Below are 22316 nucleotides of genomic sequence, written 5' to 3' on the forward strand. Positions count from 1 at the left end.
GGCCTTACAAGCAAGGAGAGCTTGGCCTCAGTCTCTTTCCACTCTTAATGATACCTTTAAACTGATGTTCCTTTAGGATTGACTGCATTATGTAAAGCAACATGGAGTGTATAAGATGTTTTGGTGAAGAAAGGACACTTGTGGGGTCAGCTGTTCTAGCATGTGTTCAACATTCGACCCTTGTCAGCAGACCATTATGGATGTTGTTCTGAGCGTATTCTTCTGGTTGTATTTCAATTAGATTTATTGATATCTTTAGCGGTGCAGTTATTATATTTGTTTGGTTGATTAAAAGGATCAATTCAAATCAATTAGAGATTTAAATTTGAATTCAAACAAATTAAATATTTTTGGAGGTTGTTGAAAAACAAATAAAAACTAAATTCTCTACAAATCTGGACGAGATCATATCTTTTTCCCATTGGAGAAAAGCTCAGAAGACTACATTTCTATTTAAGGAGACTCAAACCTAACGTTTGAGGTGTGCAAATATTGAAGATATGTGTGTTAGGGTTTATACTATGAGTATTTGTTTTGTTGTTCTTTGTGCACCACTTTAGCGCATGCATTCATATCTAAAGGCATGTAGTTTGGTTTGTTAGTTGAGTTGTAATTCAACATTCGTTATTCTGATTATTATAGTGATCACTTGGGATTAGTGATCGATAGAAAGTGAGATGGGTTCTCATATTTAGGAGGAATCCTAAATATAAATACATTGTGTATAATTAAGAAAGGGTAACGCTAACTTGTGCCCTTGGGGCACAAGTTAAGAGATAAATATATAAACATATTTTTGGAAATTATGTATTGAATTTATTAGAAACTTACAATTAATAATTTTATTTATTTTTTCAAAATAAAATTTCTATTTGTGGGTTTCTTAATATGTGCCCTTGGGGAACAAGTTAGCATTATCCATTAAGAAAAAAGGCATTGAAGACGAGGTTGTTCATTGTCATACCCCAAAAATTACCCATCATTTTTCCTAAAAAAAAAAAAAAAAAAATTTAAAAAAAAAAAAAAAAAAGAAACGAAAAAAAAAAACGAAAAAAAAAGAAAAAAAAAGGAAAAAAAAAATTTAATTAATTAATTAACTAAATAATTAAAATAAATATATAAATAAAATATAACAAATTATTTTGGACTTGGGTCTCCCTCATTTCAAGCCCATTACCCACGAAATTAGTCTATAAATACTGAAGTTTCAGTAGGGGAGTTAGACTTGGAGTTTACACTGGGAGATTCACTGGAGAAAGAAGGAAGAGAAGCAAAACACTCTGAGGTTTCCTTGGAACAAAACCTTGAGGAAAAAGAAAGAGAGAGAACAGAGAAGGACGGATAGAAACTTTGGCATAGGAACCCTGCCTACCCGGAGAATTCAGAGTAAAGAAACCCTGAAGGCAGCCCATCTGCACCGAAGCCATCGCCGTCCAATTCCCGCTGCCTAACTTATTCCGATACTACAAGTGGTCAATCCCTTCAACCTTGAATTGGCAAACAGGTTTGCGTATCTCTATTGTTTATACTTTCAATTGGCCATATCTACATATATAATGCATCATGATTAAATGTTGATATATAATTTGCTTTCGTATGGGAATTTAAATATGCCTGAATACCCTGAATGTTTGACCATGTTATTCCTGTGATAAAATGCCATAAAATTCAAAGTTCCTAACATGGGGCTGTTTTCAAATTCAAAATCCGTGGCCTTCGCTAGGCGAGGCAGAGGCGAACGAGACAGTACCTGATTCTTCTAGTCTGTTTTTTTTATGTTTTTATCATAGCCATGCATTATTCATCCTATCCTATTTATTGTTGTGATATTTCTCCGGTGTAATCTTCGATTGCACCCTGATTTGGTGTTCTGACATGTTTCTTTTTTTTGAGTTTCGTAAAGGTTCACATATCCCAGGAAAAGGTTATTGGCTAGGTATTCCACTTTATTTGTGGGATACCCTTGTGGAGTTTCACCCTAAATTAATTTTTTAATGTATTAATTTCTAATGTATTAATTTTTTAATATATTATTTTTAATAATTTTAATGTGGAGTTTCATCCTAATTATATAATTAATTGTAAAACTTTGCCTTTGAATAAGTGGTCTTGGACCTCTCTTTGTTGCCTTACGATTACGATATTACGGTCATGTCCCGCGAACGTGGGGATACCCTTAGCAAAGACCCTTCGGTTAAATCATCATAAAATAAATTATAGTCCCTCGGATGTTGCCTTCGAATATACAACTTTGTCCCTCGATGACCCTCCGATGTTGCCTACGGTTAAATGATGATAGTCCCTTCGAATGCTAAGGTATCCTCATAACTGTTGCCTTCAATGACCAATCGATGACCCTACGATGACCCTTTTACATCCAAAGGATAAAACTACTTATTTCTCAATAATAAGGACAGTTTTACCCTCATAAGGATAGGAAATGCCCGTAAAGACCTTGGGTCGGTATAACTCTTAATTGCTGGCTCACAACTTAAAACATTTTTTTTGCACCTCACACCTTTCAAAATGCCTTTAGAAAATCACCACTTGGTATACATTCATACTAGAATCATTACCGAGTTATATTTTTCTAAACAATTTTCAAAACTAAAACGGGATAACCACTTTGTATACATTCATACAAGAATCATTACAAAGTTAAATTCTCTTTTCAAAACAATTTTCCAAATAATTCACAAACACTTTTTTTCAGACAAAAATAATATAAGTGATCGAGCAATTAAGAGCCCATGGATAACCATGGATACAAAGGGTGCTAACACCTTCCCTTTGTATAATGTACCTCCCGAACCCAAAATCTAAATTAAGGTCTTTCCTGTTCTTTTCCACCTTTCCTTATTGGATAAAAGAAAAGTCGGTGGCGACTCTTGCTAACCGCGACATTGCGATAAAAAACACAAAAAGTCCAGTTCACCGTATGACATTCATCTAAGACACTTTGTACTAATTCTATTGAAGACTGGATTTCCTTTCTTGAGTTAGAATCCCCCTAGACGTAGGTGTTGTTTGCATTGAAGTGGGTTAACAATTCTTTGTGTGCTTTTACTGCTTTATCATTTATCATCTTGTTTATCAATAATCTGTCGATTATGGTTTAAGATATTGAGAACCTTGGCTTAAGCATCCGGTCCAACATCTGTCCCATTAAGAAGAAAAATTCAATTGGCATCAGAGCAGGCATCCTGATCTGTTTGAGTGAGCTCTAGGGAAGATATCTTATGTTCAAATGAACAACACTAAGGATGGAGGATCTGTCTATAGACCACCTATCTTGGATGACACCAACTATGACTATTTGAAACCCAAGATGGTTGCATTTCTCAAATCCATGATCAACAAAACATGGAAAGATGTTATAAAAGGTTGGAAACATCATGTGATTACCTCTCAAGATGGAACATCAACCTTAAAGCTTGAAGTTGATTAAACAAATGTTGAAGACGGTGAAGCTCTTGGAAATTCCAATGCATTAAATGCTATTTTCAATGGTGTTGACAAGAACATGTTAAAATTGATCAACACATGTATTGAAGCCAAAGAAGCATGTGAGATTCTCAAAACTTCTCATGAAGGCGCATCCAAGGTTAGAATGTGAAGGTTGTAGCTTCTCACTACAAAGTTTGAGAATCTGAGAATGAATGAAGATGAATCTATTTCTGACTTTAACATCAGACTGCGTGACATTGCCAACACCTCATTTTAATTGGGAGAGAAAATGTTTGAAGAAAAGCTGGCCCAAAAATCCTTAGATCTATGCCTAAGAAGTTTGATATGAAGGTCTCAGCTATTGAAGAAGCCCAAGACCTAAGCAATATCAAAGTTGATGAACTCATTGGTTCTTTACAAACCTTTGAGATGACTTTGAATGACATGCATGAAAAGAAGAACAAGAGTATAGATTTAATGTCCAACATTGAAGAGGATGAAGACCAAGGTGAAGAAAATCTTGAAGGAAAAATGCCCATTACTTCTGATCTCTGGACCTCGAGCAATAAAAAAAGGATATATGGTTGTCAATGCTCATTACATTGATGGAAATTGGAATTTACAAAGTCACGTTTTGAGGTAAACATAATTTATTCAAATAGTATTATATGTACTAGTTTGATTTCATATTATTTATACTAGTTTTGTTTCATATTGTTTATACTAGTTATTTAATGTGAATCATATTATGTTAGGTTTATTTATGTTTCTGCACCACATACAAGTGAAAAACTTTGTGGTTCATTGGTTGAATGTTTGATGGATTGGAACATAGATATAAAATTGTCTACTATCACTTTGACAATTGTAGCAAAAATGATGCAATGATTGAAAAAATTAAGGCTAAGTTGAAATCAGAGACATTATTAAGGGGTGAGGCCTTACTTCATATGTGTTGTTATGCGCATATACTAAATTTGATAGTAAAAAAATGGTTAGAAGTTGCGAAATATGGGACAAAGAGGATTCGAGATAGTGTTTCATTTTGGACTGCAACACCTAAATGAACAGAAAGGTTTGAGGAGACATCTAAACAATTAAAAATACTTTGCACCAAGAATTTAGTTTTAGATTGTCCGACTAGATGTAATTCTACCTACAAGATGCTTGATGTTTCAATTTTGTATAAAGATGTATTTAATAAATTAGGAATTCGTGTAACTCAGTACACTTGTTTGCTAACAACTTTACAATGAAAATTTGCGAAAGAGATTTGTGAAAATTTGAGATTGTTCAATTCTATCACTAGAGTGTTTTCTGGCACTAAGTATCCAACTGCCAATGAATACTTTCCTAAGATTTGTCATATCAAAGTTGCATTACTTGAGTGGATTGAATCCTCTGATGAATTTATCAAAAGAATGACAGAGAACGTGTTGGTAAAGTCTGAAAAATATTGGAGTGTGATTCATGAAATAATGGGGGTTGTCGTTGTTTTTTGTCCTAGGTATAAAACTGATTTGCCTGAATATTATTATGTAATATTCTATGGGGATGATGTTGATGATCAAGTTAAGTCAATCAAACAATTGTGTCATGACTTGCTTTATGATTATCAATTGAAAATGACAAATGAATCCAAAAGTAAATCTCAAACGTTGGATGCTAATATTGGTAATGTTGGCAATGATGGTTTGAAAGACTATGATTTGTATGTCATGAGAAGAAAAAAAGCTAGAACTTCATTTGTTAAAACAGAGTTAGATGTTTATTTGGATGAGGAAGTTTTACCAAGAAGTCATGATTTTGATATTTTATTATGATGGAAGTTGAATGGAGTTAAGTATCCTAGCACTTCAAGCAATTGCAAGGGATGTATTGGTGATTCGTGTTTCTACTGTAACTTCTAAATCTGCATTTAGTACCAGCTGTTATATCGTAAGCCTTCATCAAAGTCGATTTCATTGGACCACTTTAGAAGCTTTGATGTGTGCAAGAAGTTGGTTATGGAGTGCTGAGAATACTGGTAATACTTTTTTTACCTACCAAAGGATGAAATTTATTAACTTATATATTCATAGTTTTATTTATTTTAAAACTATCGTTGACTATATTATACTATTTATAGGTAATTTGAATTCTAATGTGGTAAATGAAAATACTATTTTACTCACTAAAATGAAGTCAGATGATGAATGTATTATCCATTATATCTGTATTAAATTTGTGAAGTTAAATTTTGATATTCTAACTTTAATTTTTTAATATAGGTGAATTGTTCATCAATGGTGTTACTTCTATTTCCAACTCCCGCCTCAAAGATAATAATTATTAGAAATTTGTTGTTTATTAAAAACCTTTTTTGTTTTGATGATTTAGAATCTTTTGTTCAAAATATTGGCGTGGTTCATTTATTGATGATATTGTATGGTTGATGGTTAATTTTTGTTTGTTGACAATTTTTTATTTTAATGTGAAATTGAGGTACTCTTTTACTTTTTGATGACTTGATCTAGTGAGGTTTGTTGGTTATAATGCTTTAAAACTTCGTGTATTGAATCATATCGTTCTTGATTGGTCGTTGGGTTGGATTTTGTTGCGAGTGATGCCAAATTTGTGGGCTTCGAATTTCAATTTTCATATATTGGACATTAAGTGGCCTTTTTATATTGATGATTTATTGTTTTAGACAAACAAACGATATTGGACAAATTATTTAGTTTTAAAAAAAATAGTCTGCTGCTATGTCTCTCTTGAGTAAGTATTTTGATCTAAATTAATGGTGGCTTTTATATTAAATCAAATCATTAAATTTTATCTATAATAACAATATATAATAGGAATACACAAATTTGGTATGGCCTTTTTTTTCTTCCCTTTTTATCCCTACCACTTAACTATAATAATATATAATGGGAATACACAAACTTGGTAATGAGAATACACAAACTTGGTATGGCCTTTTTTTCTTCCCTTTTTATCCCTACCACTTAACTATAACAATATATCATGGGAATACACAAACTTGGTATGTCTTTTTTTCTTCTCTTTTTACCCCCACCACTTAACTATAACAATATATAATGGGACACAAATTTAGTATGGCCTTTTTTTCTTCCCCTTTTACCCCTACCACTTAATTATAACAATATATAATGGGAATACACAAATTTGGTATGACCTTTTTATCTTCCATTTTTATCCCTACCACTTAACTATAACAATATATAATAGGAATACACAAACTTGGTATGACCTTTTTTTCTTTCCTTTTTACCCCTACCACTTAATGACTAAACTGCTATTACACCCAACAAACCGCTATAAAACTCCTTGATTGAACAATTAAAACACAAAAGATAATACACGTTAGAAAAGAAAATATAACTGCAAAATCGAGCAAATGATGAGAATTCTTGAGGATGAAAGGATTTTCTTCCCATCAATAGTGCATAGTGGACGCAAGAAATCTTTAATGGGAAATTGCTAGAAGGTATTTTTGCATTCAACTGGAACTCCATTAGATAGTGAACAATGTATCCTTATGTAAGATACTTTGAATTTTTAATTTGAGATGTTTTTGAATTTACTTTTAATTCTTTTCAATTTCATGGTAACATACCTATCATTATTGATTTGCAAGAAAGATGAAGGGTTGAAAAAATGTGAGAAAAAGAATGAATTGGGACTAAAGGTTTACACTTTTTAGTGAATATGAGTTTGAATTTATTTGGATTTTAAGTGAATATGAGTCTTGCTGAATTTTTATTAATTGAATTGGCTACATGGGACTTGAATACCCATCATTCATTAAAAATTGTTGGACTAAAAAAACTATCACTACTCGGATTTTTTTTAAAATAACCAATTTTTTCAAAAAAAAATACGAAAATAACCATGTTTTCAAAAAAAATACAAAAATAACCAACTTTGGTGAGGATGCGTCGGGGGAGTTGGCGCACCCCTAAAACAAGTAAGAAGAGGCGTCAGATGCATTGGCGCACATGCATTGGGCCTCAGGAAGAGACGCCAATGTGTGTGGCGTCTGCATGGCCCTCCAAGAGGAGGCGCCAGAGGCAATGGCGCATGTGTGTGTTTGTGTGCAAGGCGCCAATTTTTGTGGCGTCTGTGTGTGTGTGTGTCACTACGTGTTTTATCCAATTCATCTTCCGTCTTATAAATACCATCCCCTTGCATACAATTATTTTCACTCAAATTCATCTCCTAGTCTAGTTCAACCATCAATTTTAATTTTCTTTGTTTCAACAATGTCTGCATACATTCAGAAACGAAATGCTGATGTGATATTTTCTGTCGTTGCGGCTCCGATACAGGTTCGACTTTGGAACACAGATACGTTTGAACGTCTTAATCGGACGTTGTACAGTTGGTTAGAGGGAGAAATTGGAGAGGGTGAACGGATTAGAAGAATACAATGGCTTGTGTCCACGTTCAACCAAAACGGAGAAGTGCGTGAATGGGTGGATATTAAGACCGACCAAGACGCTCGTAGGATGATGCATTACATGTTCAAAATTGTTTTGATGGTTGTAATCGCATAGTTTTTATATTCTAGTTTTTTTAATTGTTTGTGTTATTTTTTATGAACAACTGTATTTTCGTCACAGACGTCTACTATGAAGTAAAATTAATTTTCCATATATTGCAACAGAGGGAGACACATCCGGTCAAGCAAGGGGGCAAGGTATAAATTTAAAATATCTTAAACAATATTATGCCAGTATAGTATTGTCCGACGATTCAACCGAGTATGAGAAAATAATAAAAACTCAGTGTTATATTATAATTTTATTTGGTAACTTTTTGTTTCCAGAAAGTACAGGTAATTCTGTGAATATAATGTATTTGCCTTTATTACGCAACATTAATAAGGTAAACATTTATAGTTGGGGTTCAGCTGTGTTGGCCCATCTATATAGTGCAATGTGTAGAACTGCAAAAAAGAATACCTGTGTTTTTTTTTCATGTGCTTATTTGCTTCAAGCTTGGGGGTGGTCTAGGATGTCGTCGCTCGCCCCGATAAATGAACGCCCATTCGTGTTCCCCTTTGCAACCAAGTAAGTCTAACACTTTATCATTCACCATTTAGTTAATTATATTTATTATTTAAATTAACAGTAAATAATATTTTTCACTTCTTTTTATTATCTTAGGTGGTCAGTAAGGGGAATGAACTACAATAGGTGTCTGAAACACGCTATTGTAGTCTATCAAAATTTATTGGACCACATTGGACATGATGATGTAATACTTCTACCAAACTATATTTTAATTTAAAAATACTTCTCAAATTATTTTCCATCTAACGATTTAGTATTTTTTTTTCCAGTTTGTTTGGAGGCCATATCTGGGTCTGAATCATGATGTGAACCATGACGATGTTGTAGTTTGGACAGCGAAGACACCGATTATCCGATTCACTACAGTTGAAATGCACCAAAGTGACCGGGTCAAACTGCAGTTCGGAATGCTACAACATATTCCAGAATCTCCCACGTGTTTGGGGAATTGGCATCAAAAAATGGTCGATGCACAGTGGGATTATTCTGACTGGAGAGACTTTGCAAAAGACATGTGTCGTCAATGGAGGAATCTACGACAACACATCTTGAAGGAACCAGTCATCCAAGGTACAAGACCGACTCAACAATATATGGCATGGTTTAGGTCTATAACAACTCAACAATTTGTATCTGAGCCACGGTATTTGATGGATCCGCGCCAACTTGCTTCGTCATCGTATGCCCCACATCAATTCACCACCCAACACCAATGTGAACCCACCCAAACCCAACAACCAACCACACAACATCAACCGACCACATACACAAAACAACCACACACCCAACATCGCAACCTGTTCATGTCAACCACCCAACAACGAACCATCCAACATCGCAATCCATTCATACCACCCACCCAAACACAAAACCAAGAACCAAACCCCGCAACCACAACCGTCTATAGCCTAGATGATTCATATGGGTCACGTCATCGTAGCCCCCACCAATTAACACTCAACCACTATTTAACTATAGTACGCCCCAAGAACCATTGTTTCGCTTTCAAAACGACTCAATGGCCCAATTTGGGCAACTATACCGTCCCCAATTCACGCAACCCCAACGCCCTAACTACGATGACATGGGCACCGAACTCCATTACGGAATCGTCGTTGGCCAGAGCCCCTCCGGATATTGGGAGCAAATGATGACACATCTGTCAAATACCGCTGGAACTTCTATCGGACCTTCCAACCAACCATCGCTCGATCAGGTTATCACCCAAAGACCACAAACACCTCAAGAAAATCGTGGGAGACCTCGGAGACAACCTAACGCACCGGGATGTGGAACCGGGGGACGTTATAATCGGGCGGGTCATTAGATTTTTGGTCTTTTCAATGTAACCAATTATTACATATTTAATGAATTTATTTTATTTTCATTTTTATTTCTTATGTATTAAATAATAAATATTAAATATTAAAAACAAAAAATATTTAAAATAAATAAATAACTAAAAAAAATTAAAATAAAATAAAATACTATGAGGGGGTGTATGCGCCAGATGTGGTGGCGCATACACCCACCACACAAAGGACACATAGGCGCCAAATGCATGAGCGCCTCCTCTTGGAGGGCCATGCAGGCGCCAAAGGCAATGGCGCCTCCTCTTGGAGGGTCAATGCAGGCGCCACAAGCATTGGCACCTCCTCTTAAAGGTGTGTGGGTGCGTCAATCCCCCCGGCGCATCCTCTTCCAAAGTTGGTTATTTTGGTTTTTTTTTTTTTAAAACATGGTTATTTTTGTATTTTTTTTTAAAAAGTTGGTTATTTTAAAAAAAATCATCACTACTCTATGGACGACCGTCTTATTGAAGAGGCCAAAAGGATAATGAAAAAATACAAGCGGTGGAACTAGAGTAACTTACTTTAAAACACTCAATTTCTCCTGTATAAGAATCAGAAGTATAGTGAATAGAAAAATGGTAAAGTTGAAGATTATTTATTATTTTTAATTATTATCTTTTATATATTATTTTGTGTTAATGATTATGATATAATTTAGATTTTCTTAGATCTTGCTTTTAATTATCTCTACCTATAGATAAAGAGAATACACGATTTTAGTATGATCTTAATTTATTCCTTAATTACCCTCAACTTCCATTAGAAGAATAATCAATCAGTTATTTTATATAAAAACTGTAATTACATCTATAACCACTCTCATTAATTTTCCCAAACAACTCTCTCTCAAATATACTGTTTTTTACAAAATGTTGTCATGGAAAACTACTTCATTTTAATTGAATTGAAAAAAGAGAGCAAGAATGAATTATGCATATAATAAGTGAAAATGGTAATTTAAAGTTTTATTGAAAATCTTAGTTTTTAACATGATGGAGATGTTAATGTGTACGTGAGAGAGATAAAGGGAAGAAAGTATGTAATCCTTTTTCTTTCTTATATGTGTTTTTTAATCTTTTCAAAACATTGTTTATTGAATTAACAAGTATTGTGTTGCTTTCGTAATTGCTTAGAAATTCGCTTTCAAAATAACATTACACGCGTACATACGAATAATTTAATAACCAAATACATGTGTTATTGATTGGTTTTTATATGATGCACACAGCAGAAAAAAGAGAACAAAGAGAACAGTTTAAGACATACTACAAGAAGAATAAATGATGGTAGAAAATGATTGCATGTATAATCTCCTAGAAAATCAGAAAATTAAGGTATATTAAGATTTTCGTGTTCCTCTTTATTTTATTTTTTCTTTATGTTCTCATGTTTTTGGATATTTCTTTTTCATTTTATGTTCCAATTCTTATTTACTTCTTATTTACCATAGATTTATTAACCCAATATATTAAAAGTTCAAGTAAGTTATACCGAAGGAAAAAAAATGGAGTGGAGATTGGAGTGATTGTTTTTTTTTTGGTAGAATTGTGTTTATTGAAATTTTAGATGGAGTAATAATATTAATTCTCACATATGAGCAATATATGGAATTATAGAGAGGGAGGCTCACAATCTGGTTAAGAAAAAGCTATTACCAACAAAAATAGCATAAGACTACAACCACAACCACAACCCAAAGGTAGTAAATGCCTTTTTAGACTTAAAATACTATTAGTTTGTTTTAAAAAAAAAAAAAAAACAAGTTTTTCATTAAAAAAATAAATGCTTAAACTTAGAATCATGCCATTCCATATGTATACATTATTGATTGATGTATTTTATATTCTTTTTAAACAGAAAAAAGAAATCAACAATATTTTGTTTGGATAAAAACACAAGCATATATATTATTGAAACATGCCCAAATATTGGGCTAGCAAGTTTACAATATCTAGCAGAAGCCCATTTAGCTATAAGTAGAGAAAAACTGGTCACGTAAAATTTTTGACACAATTTTGAAGCATAGGATATATGAGGCGTTTGTAAACACTTTGAGTTGGATGAAAACTATCCCAAAATACAAACTCCATATCATTGGGACAAGTTGAAGCAAAACGATTGCATAGGAATACAACCTCTATTATGCCTGTGCCACAACATCCTCTATCTTCCACTTCATATCCTGCAAAATAGAAATAGAGGATGCAGAAATTTTGATTCACCGTATATTAAAAATAAGAGTAGATCAGGTCCGCGGAAACTATATATTTTAAATCTAAAAATACAAAATTCATATAAATATGTCTGCAAAAACTCGAAAATATTAGATGGTATGAGTCTAAATCCTTAGTTTGTTCTGCAATAAAATGCGAGTAAAATGGACATTGCCCAAAAGGTCGGATCCGTTTTGTCACCCTAATAAATATATATATAATGATTTCTTGCTTTACTCCTATAGAAAAGAAATAAAAGTTAGAATTACCATATTTTTTGGAGTTTAATATGATGTCAAGTAGAGGGTTATAGACATCAATGTAAACAACCCTACTATTTGGATAGTTCTGATTAAAAGAAGCTAACTCCTTTGACAATTTGTTGTTGTATAATTCTACTGCTTCATTGTATTCCACTACAATATTTCTTTCTATTCCTCCAGCTGCTGTTCTCTGAAATGGTAAACACCCAATTGGTGGTACATTGAATACTCCAATCCTCCTTGCACCTAGTTCATATATTTCCTTCAAAGTGAAAAAAAAAAGTGAATAAATAGTAAGATAATTACTTGATTATTAGAAATGTCTCAGAAAACCTATGTAAGATGACATTTCAATTTAAAAGTGTGTTTTGTGTTGAAACGTGAAAATGACATGTTTAATGTGTTACAAATCTTTTCTTGTGTACTTGTTTTATTAGAAATCAAATTCAAACTACATTTTTAAAATGTAACTTAATTAACCACACATACCTTTAAGAAATTAGAAGCTGAGTTAACCATAAGATCAGCATAGTCTGAAAAATCATATTGAACTTGTCTAATACGAGATAAAAAATATGTGTTGGAAATGTCATTACTACCAAATGCCACAAGGAAAAGACTGTTTGACAAGATGAAGTTTGTTCTGTCCTCTCCAACAAGTAGTCTTAATTTTGTTATGTATTCTTTGAATAAGTCTAGTTGACTAGATAAAGATATTGCTGACTGATTATGATAAAAAGAAAAAACTGAAGTTAATAAATAGAAATAAAATGATAAAATGAAGTGATTAATGTTTTATGAGGGGATGAAAATTATGTGTACCGCAGTTTGAGATGTTAAAGGATCAAATCCAGCACCACCTGAAGCAAAGTTAACACCAGTAGGCAAATCATCATGTTGGAGATTTGGATCCAAGTAGGCTGGTAGAAGCTCTTTAATGCCTAATTCTTCAACTGATAATACAAAAAACTATGTAATGTGTATCTATAGTATATACACTTTTTAAGAATAAAATATCCTCAAAATCATTTTTTTTTTTGGGTTGGGACTAGAGTTCCATTATCTCATTGCAAATATGTAAAGGAAATTTCATTCTACTTATTAATTCTATAAACATTTTAATCTTAAATTCTAACTTCTTTTTAAAAATTAATTTTAGATATTTTATGAAAGATCTTTCTACTAGTTTATTTTATATATTCTAAAGTTTTTAGAAGAATCTTTCTATATAATATAAATTACTAGTTTATAAGTAATTCATATAGAAAATATTCATGTTTAAAATATTTCTGTTGTGAAATTGAAAAGGTTCGATTATATAAAAAAATTGATGTGTGTACAAAAATAGTCTTCAACAAAAATATTTATTTTTACAATATAATAATTTAATTTTGCAAATCTATTTTAGGAGACAAGAAACACTATAACTTATTAACCTAGTTCAACCAAACAATTTATTCTACGAGAAAGCATCTCTTTGAATCAATATATAATTCCAAAAGTTGTTACAGAAAGATTACAAATGAATTATAAGAAAATAGTCACCCAAATTCTTAAGAATAAACCATATCTTCTAGCCAAATATTTTTCAATATCTTCAACTATTCATATATGAACACACAAACCCTAAGTGTTTAGAAGTGTTTCTTAATCCCCCTTAAATACTTTCAAGGATTTCTTAAATTCCAAGAACATGCTCTTAACAATTTATCAATGTCTCTCTTCAATTACCATTAGGACTCCCAAACTCTCTTTGTCTTCGGCTCTTAAAATTCTAAAGGTTGTTAAGACAAGAATGACAAAGATACATATTTATAAATGTTGAAACTCAACGAACAAACAAATCGAAAAAAACCAAAATAGTCAAGTCTGATACAAGAATACTTCCTAGACCGGATCTGATACTCGACGAACCTGAATCGTCCATCAAATCCAAACTGATTGGATCGTCTTTTGCCTTCTGCACACCTCCATCTTCGTCGACTTCCAGACTGATTTCTGGTTTCTGCATTCTCAAAATATTATTAATTTATCTTCATCACTTAAGGTTTTAAGGCATACTTCAAAAATCTCCGCCTTAACTTCAAATGTGGTGATGTCAATTTACCCATGAACCACCTTGCTATCAAATCAACATATGTTGAACAATTTTTCTCAATTTCAAGTCTTACTTAAACCTTGATCTTGCCAATTGCTTCCAACCATTTTTTCCTACTTTAGTAGTCTAAAAGGCCCATAAGTATGGTTCTTCAACCATCTTTGACTCCACCTACTTTCGAATGCCTCTCTGAAGATCTGTGTTTTTGAGTTATTCAATCTTTCGACCATATTCAAAGCATAACACCAAATGCTTGTATAAGCGTCCCTTTGAGATGGTACAATCTCCCTCTTACCTTATCACGAGTCAAATGATAATTTGAGGTCTGTAATCATTCGCTCACTACTACAACTAGTATCCATAATGGGAACCTTCATTTCAAATTGAATCTTCTTCTCCATAGTTTCTAAAATTTCATCAACAGTTCTTTACTTTTCTTCCCATGAAAAAACTCATTAAAAGTAATATATCTATAACTGATGAACTTTGATCCTTTAAGTTCCAAAAGCACATAACCTTTCTTATCTATTGGATAATCATTGATAACAAAATACATAACTTACTTTATCATCAAGTTGAATTGGCTTGATTTGATCAATAAGCAAAGTTTTAACGACCTTCAAAACGAGATAGATTACAGTTTTCCTACCCAAACCTCCATAAGTGTTTGGAAGTCTATTCCTGTAAAGGAATACTTGCCGATCAAGTAAGCTCTTTTGGAACCATCCTTACCACAGAAACTCCATGATAACTCAAGTGTCAAATGTTTTTTATCCCTTGTATTCTACAAAAATTATTAAAGTGTTATGAGAAAAACCTCCAGAAATCCACCATGCATTGATCTCAAATCGCATAGTTTGTTCTTTTCATGAAAGAAGGTTGGGGGAAAATTGAACCTTCTAAAATATATAATCCACAGTTTTAGACCATTTACCCATTATCACTTAATTATGTGAAATCTTCAACACCCCATGTTCAACTCTAGTATAATATCACAGATCATCAAACATGCTTATGGATTAAAAAAATCATGAGTTTTGAAATATACCTAACATTATGAAGAAGAAACTCACGAACATCGAATATTTTTATTATGACTGTATCAATACCATGAACCTTGCAAGCCTTATTGTCACCAGGATGAACTACTCCACTTACCTCCAACTTCAAATTCTCAAAGTATTCTTTTTTTGGACACGTGTGATAAAACCACCTAATTCATTGACCTAACCCTCTTTAATCTCCAAACTCGACACCATTAATGCAGCACCATTCTCATAACTACCATCATGGGAGGAATCAACAATCTAAAATGAATCTTCATTATCATTCCTATTAGATCAATCCCTATTATAGTGACCGAGTTTTTTACAAATAAAACATTTTAATCTTGACTTGTCAAACCTCTTTGATTTTGACATCCTTCTATACTCACTTCCTCTTCTTGAGACACTCAAGCATTCACCATTATCGTCAATCTTCAAAGTGCTCGAAGCAATATTACCTTTCTCACTATAAACAGAGGCATCCTTAAAATGCTCAAAGGATATGGGTAATGAGTTCAACAAGAAAAGAGTATTGTCTTCATCATCAATCTTCTCCTCAATAGTCTCCAGTTCATCAATAATCTTGTGAAATTATGTCAACTGCTCCATTGTAAATTTGTTCTCTACCATTCAGAACGAGTAGAGTTGTTGTTTGAAACACAACTTGTGAGTTAAAGACTTGATCATATACAATTATTCAATTTTTTCCCACATTAAAATCGTGGTCTTCTTCCTGGAGACTTCCCTTAGAAGTTTATCTCTAAGACACAAGATAATGGCATTTCTCGCCTTATCCTCAATCTCGATCTTCTCTTCTTGTATTATGTATGCAGACATTGATGCCTCACACTTTGAATAAACTTTTCTTGAGTTAAGACTTCTTGTATCTTCACTTTCAAAATCGTTGTCTCTGAAAAAACTTCTCAATTTTCCACTTAGAAGCCATTGTGCTCGCTTGTAAACAAAGTTCCTTTGCTCCACACTAGACGTCAATTATTGTGAAATTGAAAGGTTCAATCGCACCAAGACTTTGGTGAGTAGGGACAAAACCCAAATGACAACCAAAACAAATGGTATTTGGCAACAAAAAAAAACTCTGTAAGAAACAAGACAACAACTTAACTTGGCAGAAGAAGATAAAATACAATAACGTGTTTATCCAGTTCGATCAAACAATTTACTCTGCGGGAGAGCAAATATCTGATTCACTATACTTGTAACAGTTGTTACAAAAGATTATAAATGAGTTATAAGAAAATAATCACCTAAGTTTCCAAGAACAAATCCTATTTTTTATACTTAAGTGTTTCTCAATCTCACAAACTATTTATATATGAATCCCACAAACCCAGGGTCTCCAAGGATTTTCAATCCCTCTTAGATATCTCCAAGGATTTTGCAAATTCCTAGAACACGCTCTTAGGAATTTACCATTGACTCTCTAAGATTACCACTAGGATTTTCAAACCCTTTTTTTTTATCTTCGGCTCTAAAGTTCTGATTTTTAGAGTAATAACGATGGAAGTACATATTTATAACGGCTCAAAGTAAACAAATATTTTAATAGGCCCAAAACAAACCCATTAATAAATTTGTTTGGATTGGATTTGATACTTGACGAATTTGAATCGCCTGTCGGAACTAACCTCGCTGATGTCGATCCGCCGACCATCGCCACTCGTCGGAGACTAAAACTGCCACCGGCTTTGCCGCCTCACCACCAGCCTCCATCGACTTTCTAGCTGACTACTAATATTTGCATTCTCGAATAATACTTTCTCTCTCTTTATAAGACATACTTCAATGAATCTCTAATAAAAATCTAGAAAGATCTAACTACAAAATTTCCATTCAACAAAAACATATATCATAAATCACTTAAAGGGTGTAGCGAGTATTTGTGGGTGGTGTGCTTTTGTGAGTCTCAAGGTATATGGTTGCAAGGCTGCATGCTATTAGAAGACTTTGTCTTATAATAACCTGCCCACTTCCTTATTTTTATTATCAGTTGGATCAGATTTCCGTGAGTTGAGAGTTTCTTTTCCATTCCTAGTACTTTGACTAAATGCATTTATTTCTCTTTTGTCTTGTATGCTGTTTATATGTTTTTATTCCTAGTATTATGAAGTAAAAAGAGAAAGCATATTATATGTACCTATGAGGTCAGATGGAACTTTTCCATTGCTAAATCTGCCGGTTGGAATCCCTCCCTCAAAATCTTTTCCATAAGGTGGAAAATTGCAACGAGCAGTTGTTCTCAAATTGTTATTATTGTTTCCTGTATCCATAATCGAATCTCCAAACACCAACACTGCTGGAATTGAAACATTTGGTGGAAGTTTCACCACAGCTTTTGTTTTAAATGAAACAACAACTAATATTATTATGAAACGGAAAAGTAACAAAGGAAGAAACTTATGAAGAGGAGAAGTAGAATGAGAAAGAGAATTCATAATTTGGTTATTGCTTGTCTTCTTCCAAGGTCTAAAATATAAGAAGGATAACTAAGCAAAAGATATTAGTAAACGGGTGCTAAATCGACAAGTGTATCATTTTAGTTTAGCTCATTTAATGCAAAAGATGATGCAAAACTATAGTGATTTAATGATCACATCAAACCACAAAATTCTTGCAAATGCTAACATGGATAGGTGTCACATTAATAATGCTAATTGCAAAAGTAAATTTTAAGAGTCTCTTAAGACACTATTTTATGTTCAATTCTCCCTCTCTAATTTAGTCAAATTGAATCTAAATTTTTTTTAAGATCAAATATTTATATAATCAAAATTATACAAAAATAACATATAAATGGACAACAATCTGCGCTGCTGCAAAATCAATCATCTTAAACATTATATTTATTATCCTAAATGATACAATATTGTTATGAATGAGTATTTACACTTTTGTAAAATATCTAATGTTTCTGATGTTAGAAAATTAAAGGTATCAAAGACAAATAATATGAAAATATGTTGATTGTCCAAACACATTTTCTCATGTTTAACCACTTTACTTGAAGCGACTTTGAGATTTATTTATCTCATAATAAATCCTGACAGTTCGATATTACATATAATTTTTTTTGTTATTTAAACAATATAATTTTTATATTACTTTTTAATGATAATTTTCTTTTATGCTATTTATATAATTATATTTTCAAAGTTTATATTGATATATTTGTACTATAGTTTTTTCAAAATGTCATATTCCCGAACTTAATACCAATTACGTACCCACCATTAAAAATAACCACTATACTAATAATCAGTTGTATTCATGTTATTTATTAAATATATTTTAAATTTTTCTCCAACCTATAACTTTGCAAATGTATATCTCAAAGTTTTATTTAAATTTCACTTAAATTTTTTTCTTAATAGATTAGAGCTTAACATAGTCATGATGCATTCACCTTTTCTGATTATAAAGATGGTTAGTAGAATTAGTTGTAAGTTGTTTTCGCATAATTGGTACAGTTGGCTAGTTGTAAGTATCCATCAAATTGAATTGAATAAGCATTAATAGTATTATAAAATACCTTCAATAATATTTTGTGCCATGGGGTCAGTCTTTTTATGTCCAACATGCCACAACATCTCTCAAATTTTGGTGGAAATTTATATTTGGAGCAGAAAATTAATTTTAAGTTTAAATGCATTTTTTATTCTCTTATTTATATATTTTTTAATTTTTCATTTCTTTAAAAAAAATTAGTTTGTTAGTCCCTCTATTTTATTTTATTTTATTAAAATTTTGTTGTATATGTGACCGTCGTGATTATTAAGATAAATTATTTACTTTTAATAAAGTGGTATTACGGATTAAAATAAAAAAAATTAAAAAAATCTATATTAATTAATATTTTTAACAATATTATAAATAATTATATTTTAAAAAATTGAAATCAAATTAAAATTTTATACAAAAATGATTAATCAAAATATTTTTACATAATATATTTAAGTTTAACATCTTTTTATAAATTAATTAATAATTTTAATTTAGATTTATAAAAAATTAATTAATCAAAACTTTTAATAGAAACAATTTGGACTCTGAGGACCGCATGATAAGAATGTTTGGCAATGTTCTTTCAGCATTAGTCTTCAAATCAAAAGCTTGTGTAAGCTTTATAAACACTTAAGTTGTTTTTTAAGGAAACTAGTGGGAGTTGTTTGATTACTTGATCAACAACATCAGCTTATCACTGTTGGTGCAAAGGTAGAATAAAAGATGAATATTCTATTAAGAGAATGACGGCTACAAAAAGGATTAAAAGTTACAATGATTGACACCCTATTTATAAGCTAAAACTAGGGTTACTATAATAGGATAAAATACTAAAATACCCTCTAACAAACTTAGGGGCTAAGAAAATAATACAATTTAAATATGAATTAAATCTAATAAAATCTAATACCATCCCTTAATTCATATTCCATCAAAACTTATAACACCAATTCCATCCCTTAATCTGAGAAATTGGTCAGTCTTGATAGCTTTCGTCAGAACATCTGCCAACTGCTTCTGAGTGCTACAGTGTACAACTTCTAACACTCCCCTCTGAACTTGATGTCTCAGAAAATGATACTTGGTCTCAATGTGCTTGCTTCTCCCATGCAACACTGGGTTTCTGGCAAGATTGATTGCAGACTTATTGTCAATCATCAGCTTCAGAGGTTTGTTTACTTTAATCTTCAGATCCTGCAATAGATTCAGAATCCACACAGCTTGGCATGCAGTAACAGCACCTGCAATGTATTCAGCTTCACAAGTTGACAGCGCCACAACAGGTTGCTTCTTGGAACACCAAGAAATGGGACCTCCCAGAAATTTGAATAAGTACCCAGACGTACTTCTTCTGTCAACTCTGTCTCCACACCAATCAGAATCTGAATAACTCAGAAGTTCTGACTCATCCTTTCTTCCAGAGGGAAATAATACTCCATACTTCAGAGTTCCCTTGATATACCTCAGAATCCTGACTGCAGCTTGGTAATGGGACCACTTAGGTTTACTCATGAACCTACTAATCATCCCAACTGAATAACAAATATCAGGTCTGGTATTGCACAAATACCTCAGAGAACCAACCAACTGTTTGAAGATTGTAGCGTCCACATCCTTTCCATCAGAGTCAGAGTCCAGCTTCTGATTTGTATCAGAAGGTGTGACAGCAATCTTACAATTCTTCAATTCAAATCTCTTCAGAAGTTCTAATTCATACTTGAGCTGATGCAAAATAATACCTTTCTCAGAGTATCTGAACTCCATCCCTAGAAAGTATGTCATTTTGCCTAGATCAGTCATTTCGAATTCATTCATCAGAACTTTCTTGAACTTGGCTATCTCCTGTTCAGAACTTCCAGTCTTGTTTCTCTCTATAGCATCAAGTTCTTCTTTCATGGCCTTCAGCCAGAGCTTCTGCTTAAGAGCCTCTTCTGTACTTATGGGTTCAGAGTCTACTAACATGGCACATTGAATAACTTCTCCTTCAGAGTCTACTTCAGTGTCTTTCAGCATGTCAAATTCTGCATATCTTCTGGGGATGTTTCTGACTCTTTGTGGTCTCTGAACTTGTTCAGAGTCTTCAACTTCAGAGTTTCTACCTTCAGATGGTTGACTTCCTCCAGAGCTTTGACCATCTGAAGGTTCTGGCATATTTCCAAAGTCTGAATTGCCACCAGAATCTGGATTACCATCAGAGTCTGGGTCATCAGAGTCTGGATCATCAGAGTCTGAAACATCAGAGTCTGGAACATCAGAGTCTGGAACATCAGATTCTGGATCACTATCAGAGTCAGAATCAACGTCAGAGTTTACTCCAACCTCAGAAATTCTGAACTCTGACCTTTCTTCAGAAGTTCTAACATCAGAATCAGATTGAGACTTATCCCAATTCCAAACTTCTGATTCCTTCACAATCACATCTCTGTTGAATTCAATTTTATTGGTTTCTGGACAATAGAGCTTGTATGCACCTGTACTGTGGTACCCTATCAGAATCATCACTTTGCTTCTATCATCCAGCTTCTGTCTTCTGGCTTCTGGAACATGTTTATAGCAAACAGAACCAAACACCTTCAGATGACTAACACTTTGCTTATCTCCAGTCCACTTCTGTATTGGAACTATTTCCTTCAACTTCTTCGTAGGACATCGGTTGAGTACATACGTTGCAGTGGCAACAGCTTCTCCCCAGAGCTTCTGAGGAAGCTTCTTCTCCTTTAGCATGCTTCTCACCATATCAAGCAAAGTGCGGTTTCTTCTTTCAGCAAGACCATTGTGTTGAGGGGTATAAGGAGCAGTAACCTCATGCTCAATTCCATTCTCCTCACAGAACTTCTGGAACTCTTTGGAGTTATACTCACCTCCACCGTCAGTTCTAAGAATCTTCAACTTCTGACCACTCTGATTCTCAGCCTTCATTCTGAACTTCTTGAATTCATCAAACACCTCGTGTTTAAACTTAATAAGGGATACCCATGTCATTCTTGTGAATTCATCAACAAATAACACAAAGTATTTATTCCCTCCAATCGATGCTACTGGAAATGGACCACACACATCAGAATGTACAACTCCCAAGGCATGTTTTGCTCTTGGAGCAGTTTCTGACGCAAATGGCAATCGTGGTTGTTTTCCTTCCATGCAGACTTTGCATGATTTTTCAGGCTTCTTAATTGCAGGAATTCCATGTACCAACTTCTTTGAATTCAGATGTTTTAAGCTTCTGAAATTCAAATGACCAAATCTTCTGTGCCACAGCTCACTCTCCTTCTCAGCACTTGTTGCACTAAGACATTC

The 22316-nt window shown here is 33.0% G+C and overlaps 1 protein-coding gene across 4 annotated transcripts in view; it reads right to left on the reverse strand.

Annotated features, from left to right (window-relative positions):
* Positions 1-18066, reverse strand: part of LOC127093446 (GDSL esterase/lipase EXL1) — a 71592-nt gene extending 53526 nt beyond the window's left edge. Inside the window, exons 1-5 of one of the 4 annotated variants that reach the window (XM_051032369.1) lie at positions 17656-18066; positions 13179-13309; positions 12846-13079; positions 12363-12618; positions 11768-12062 (exon numbers count right to left, since the gene is read on the reverse strand). In XM_051032369.1, coding sequence (XP_050888326.1) covers positions 11872-12062; positions 12363-12618; positions 12846-13079; positions 13179-13309; positions 17656-17953 — 1110 coding nt within the window. In that variant the 5' untranslated portion in view covers positions 17954-18066 and the 3' untranslated portion in view covers positions 11768-11871. Of the gene's footprint in view, positions 1-11767; positions 12063-12362; positions 12619-12845; positions 13080-13178; positions 13310-17655 lie in introns of those variants that run through there. The other 3 variants (XM_051032372.1, XM_051032370.1, XM_051032373.1) reach the window with 3 other exon arrangements.
* Positions 18067-22316: the final 4250 nt, after the last annotated feature.

Source organism: Lathyrus oleraceus, chromosome 6 (genome assembly GCF_024323335.1).
Source record: "Lathyrus oleraceus cultivar Zhongwan6 chromosome 6, CAAS_Psat_ZW6_1.0, whole genome shotgun sequence".
Taxonomy (NCBI): domain Eukaryota; kingdom Viridiplantae; phylum Streptophyta; class Magnoliopsida; order Fabales; family Fabaceae; genus Lathyrus; species Lathyrus oleraceus.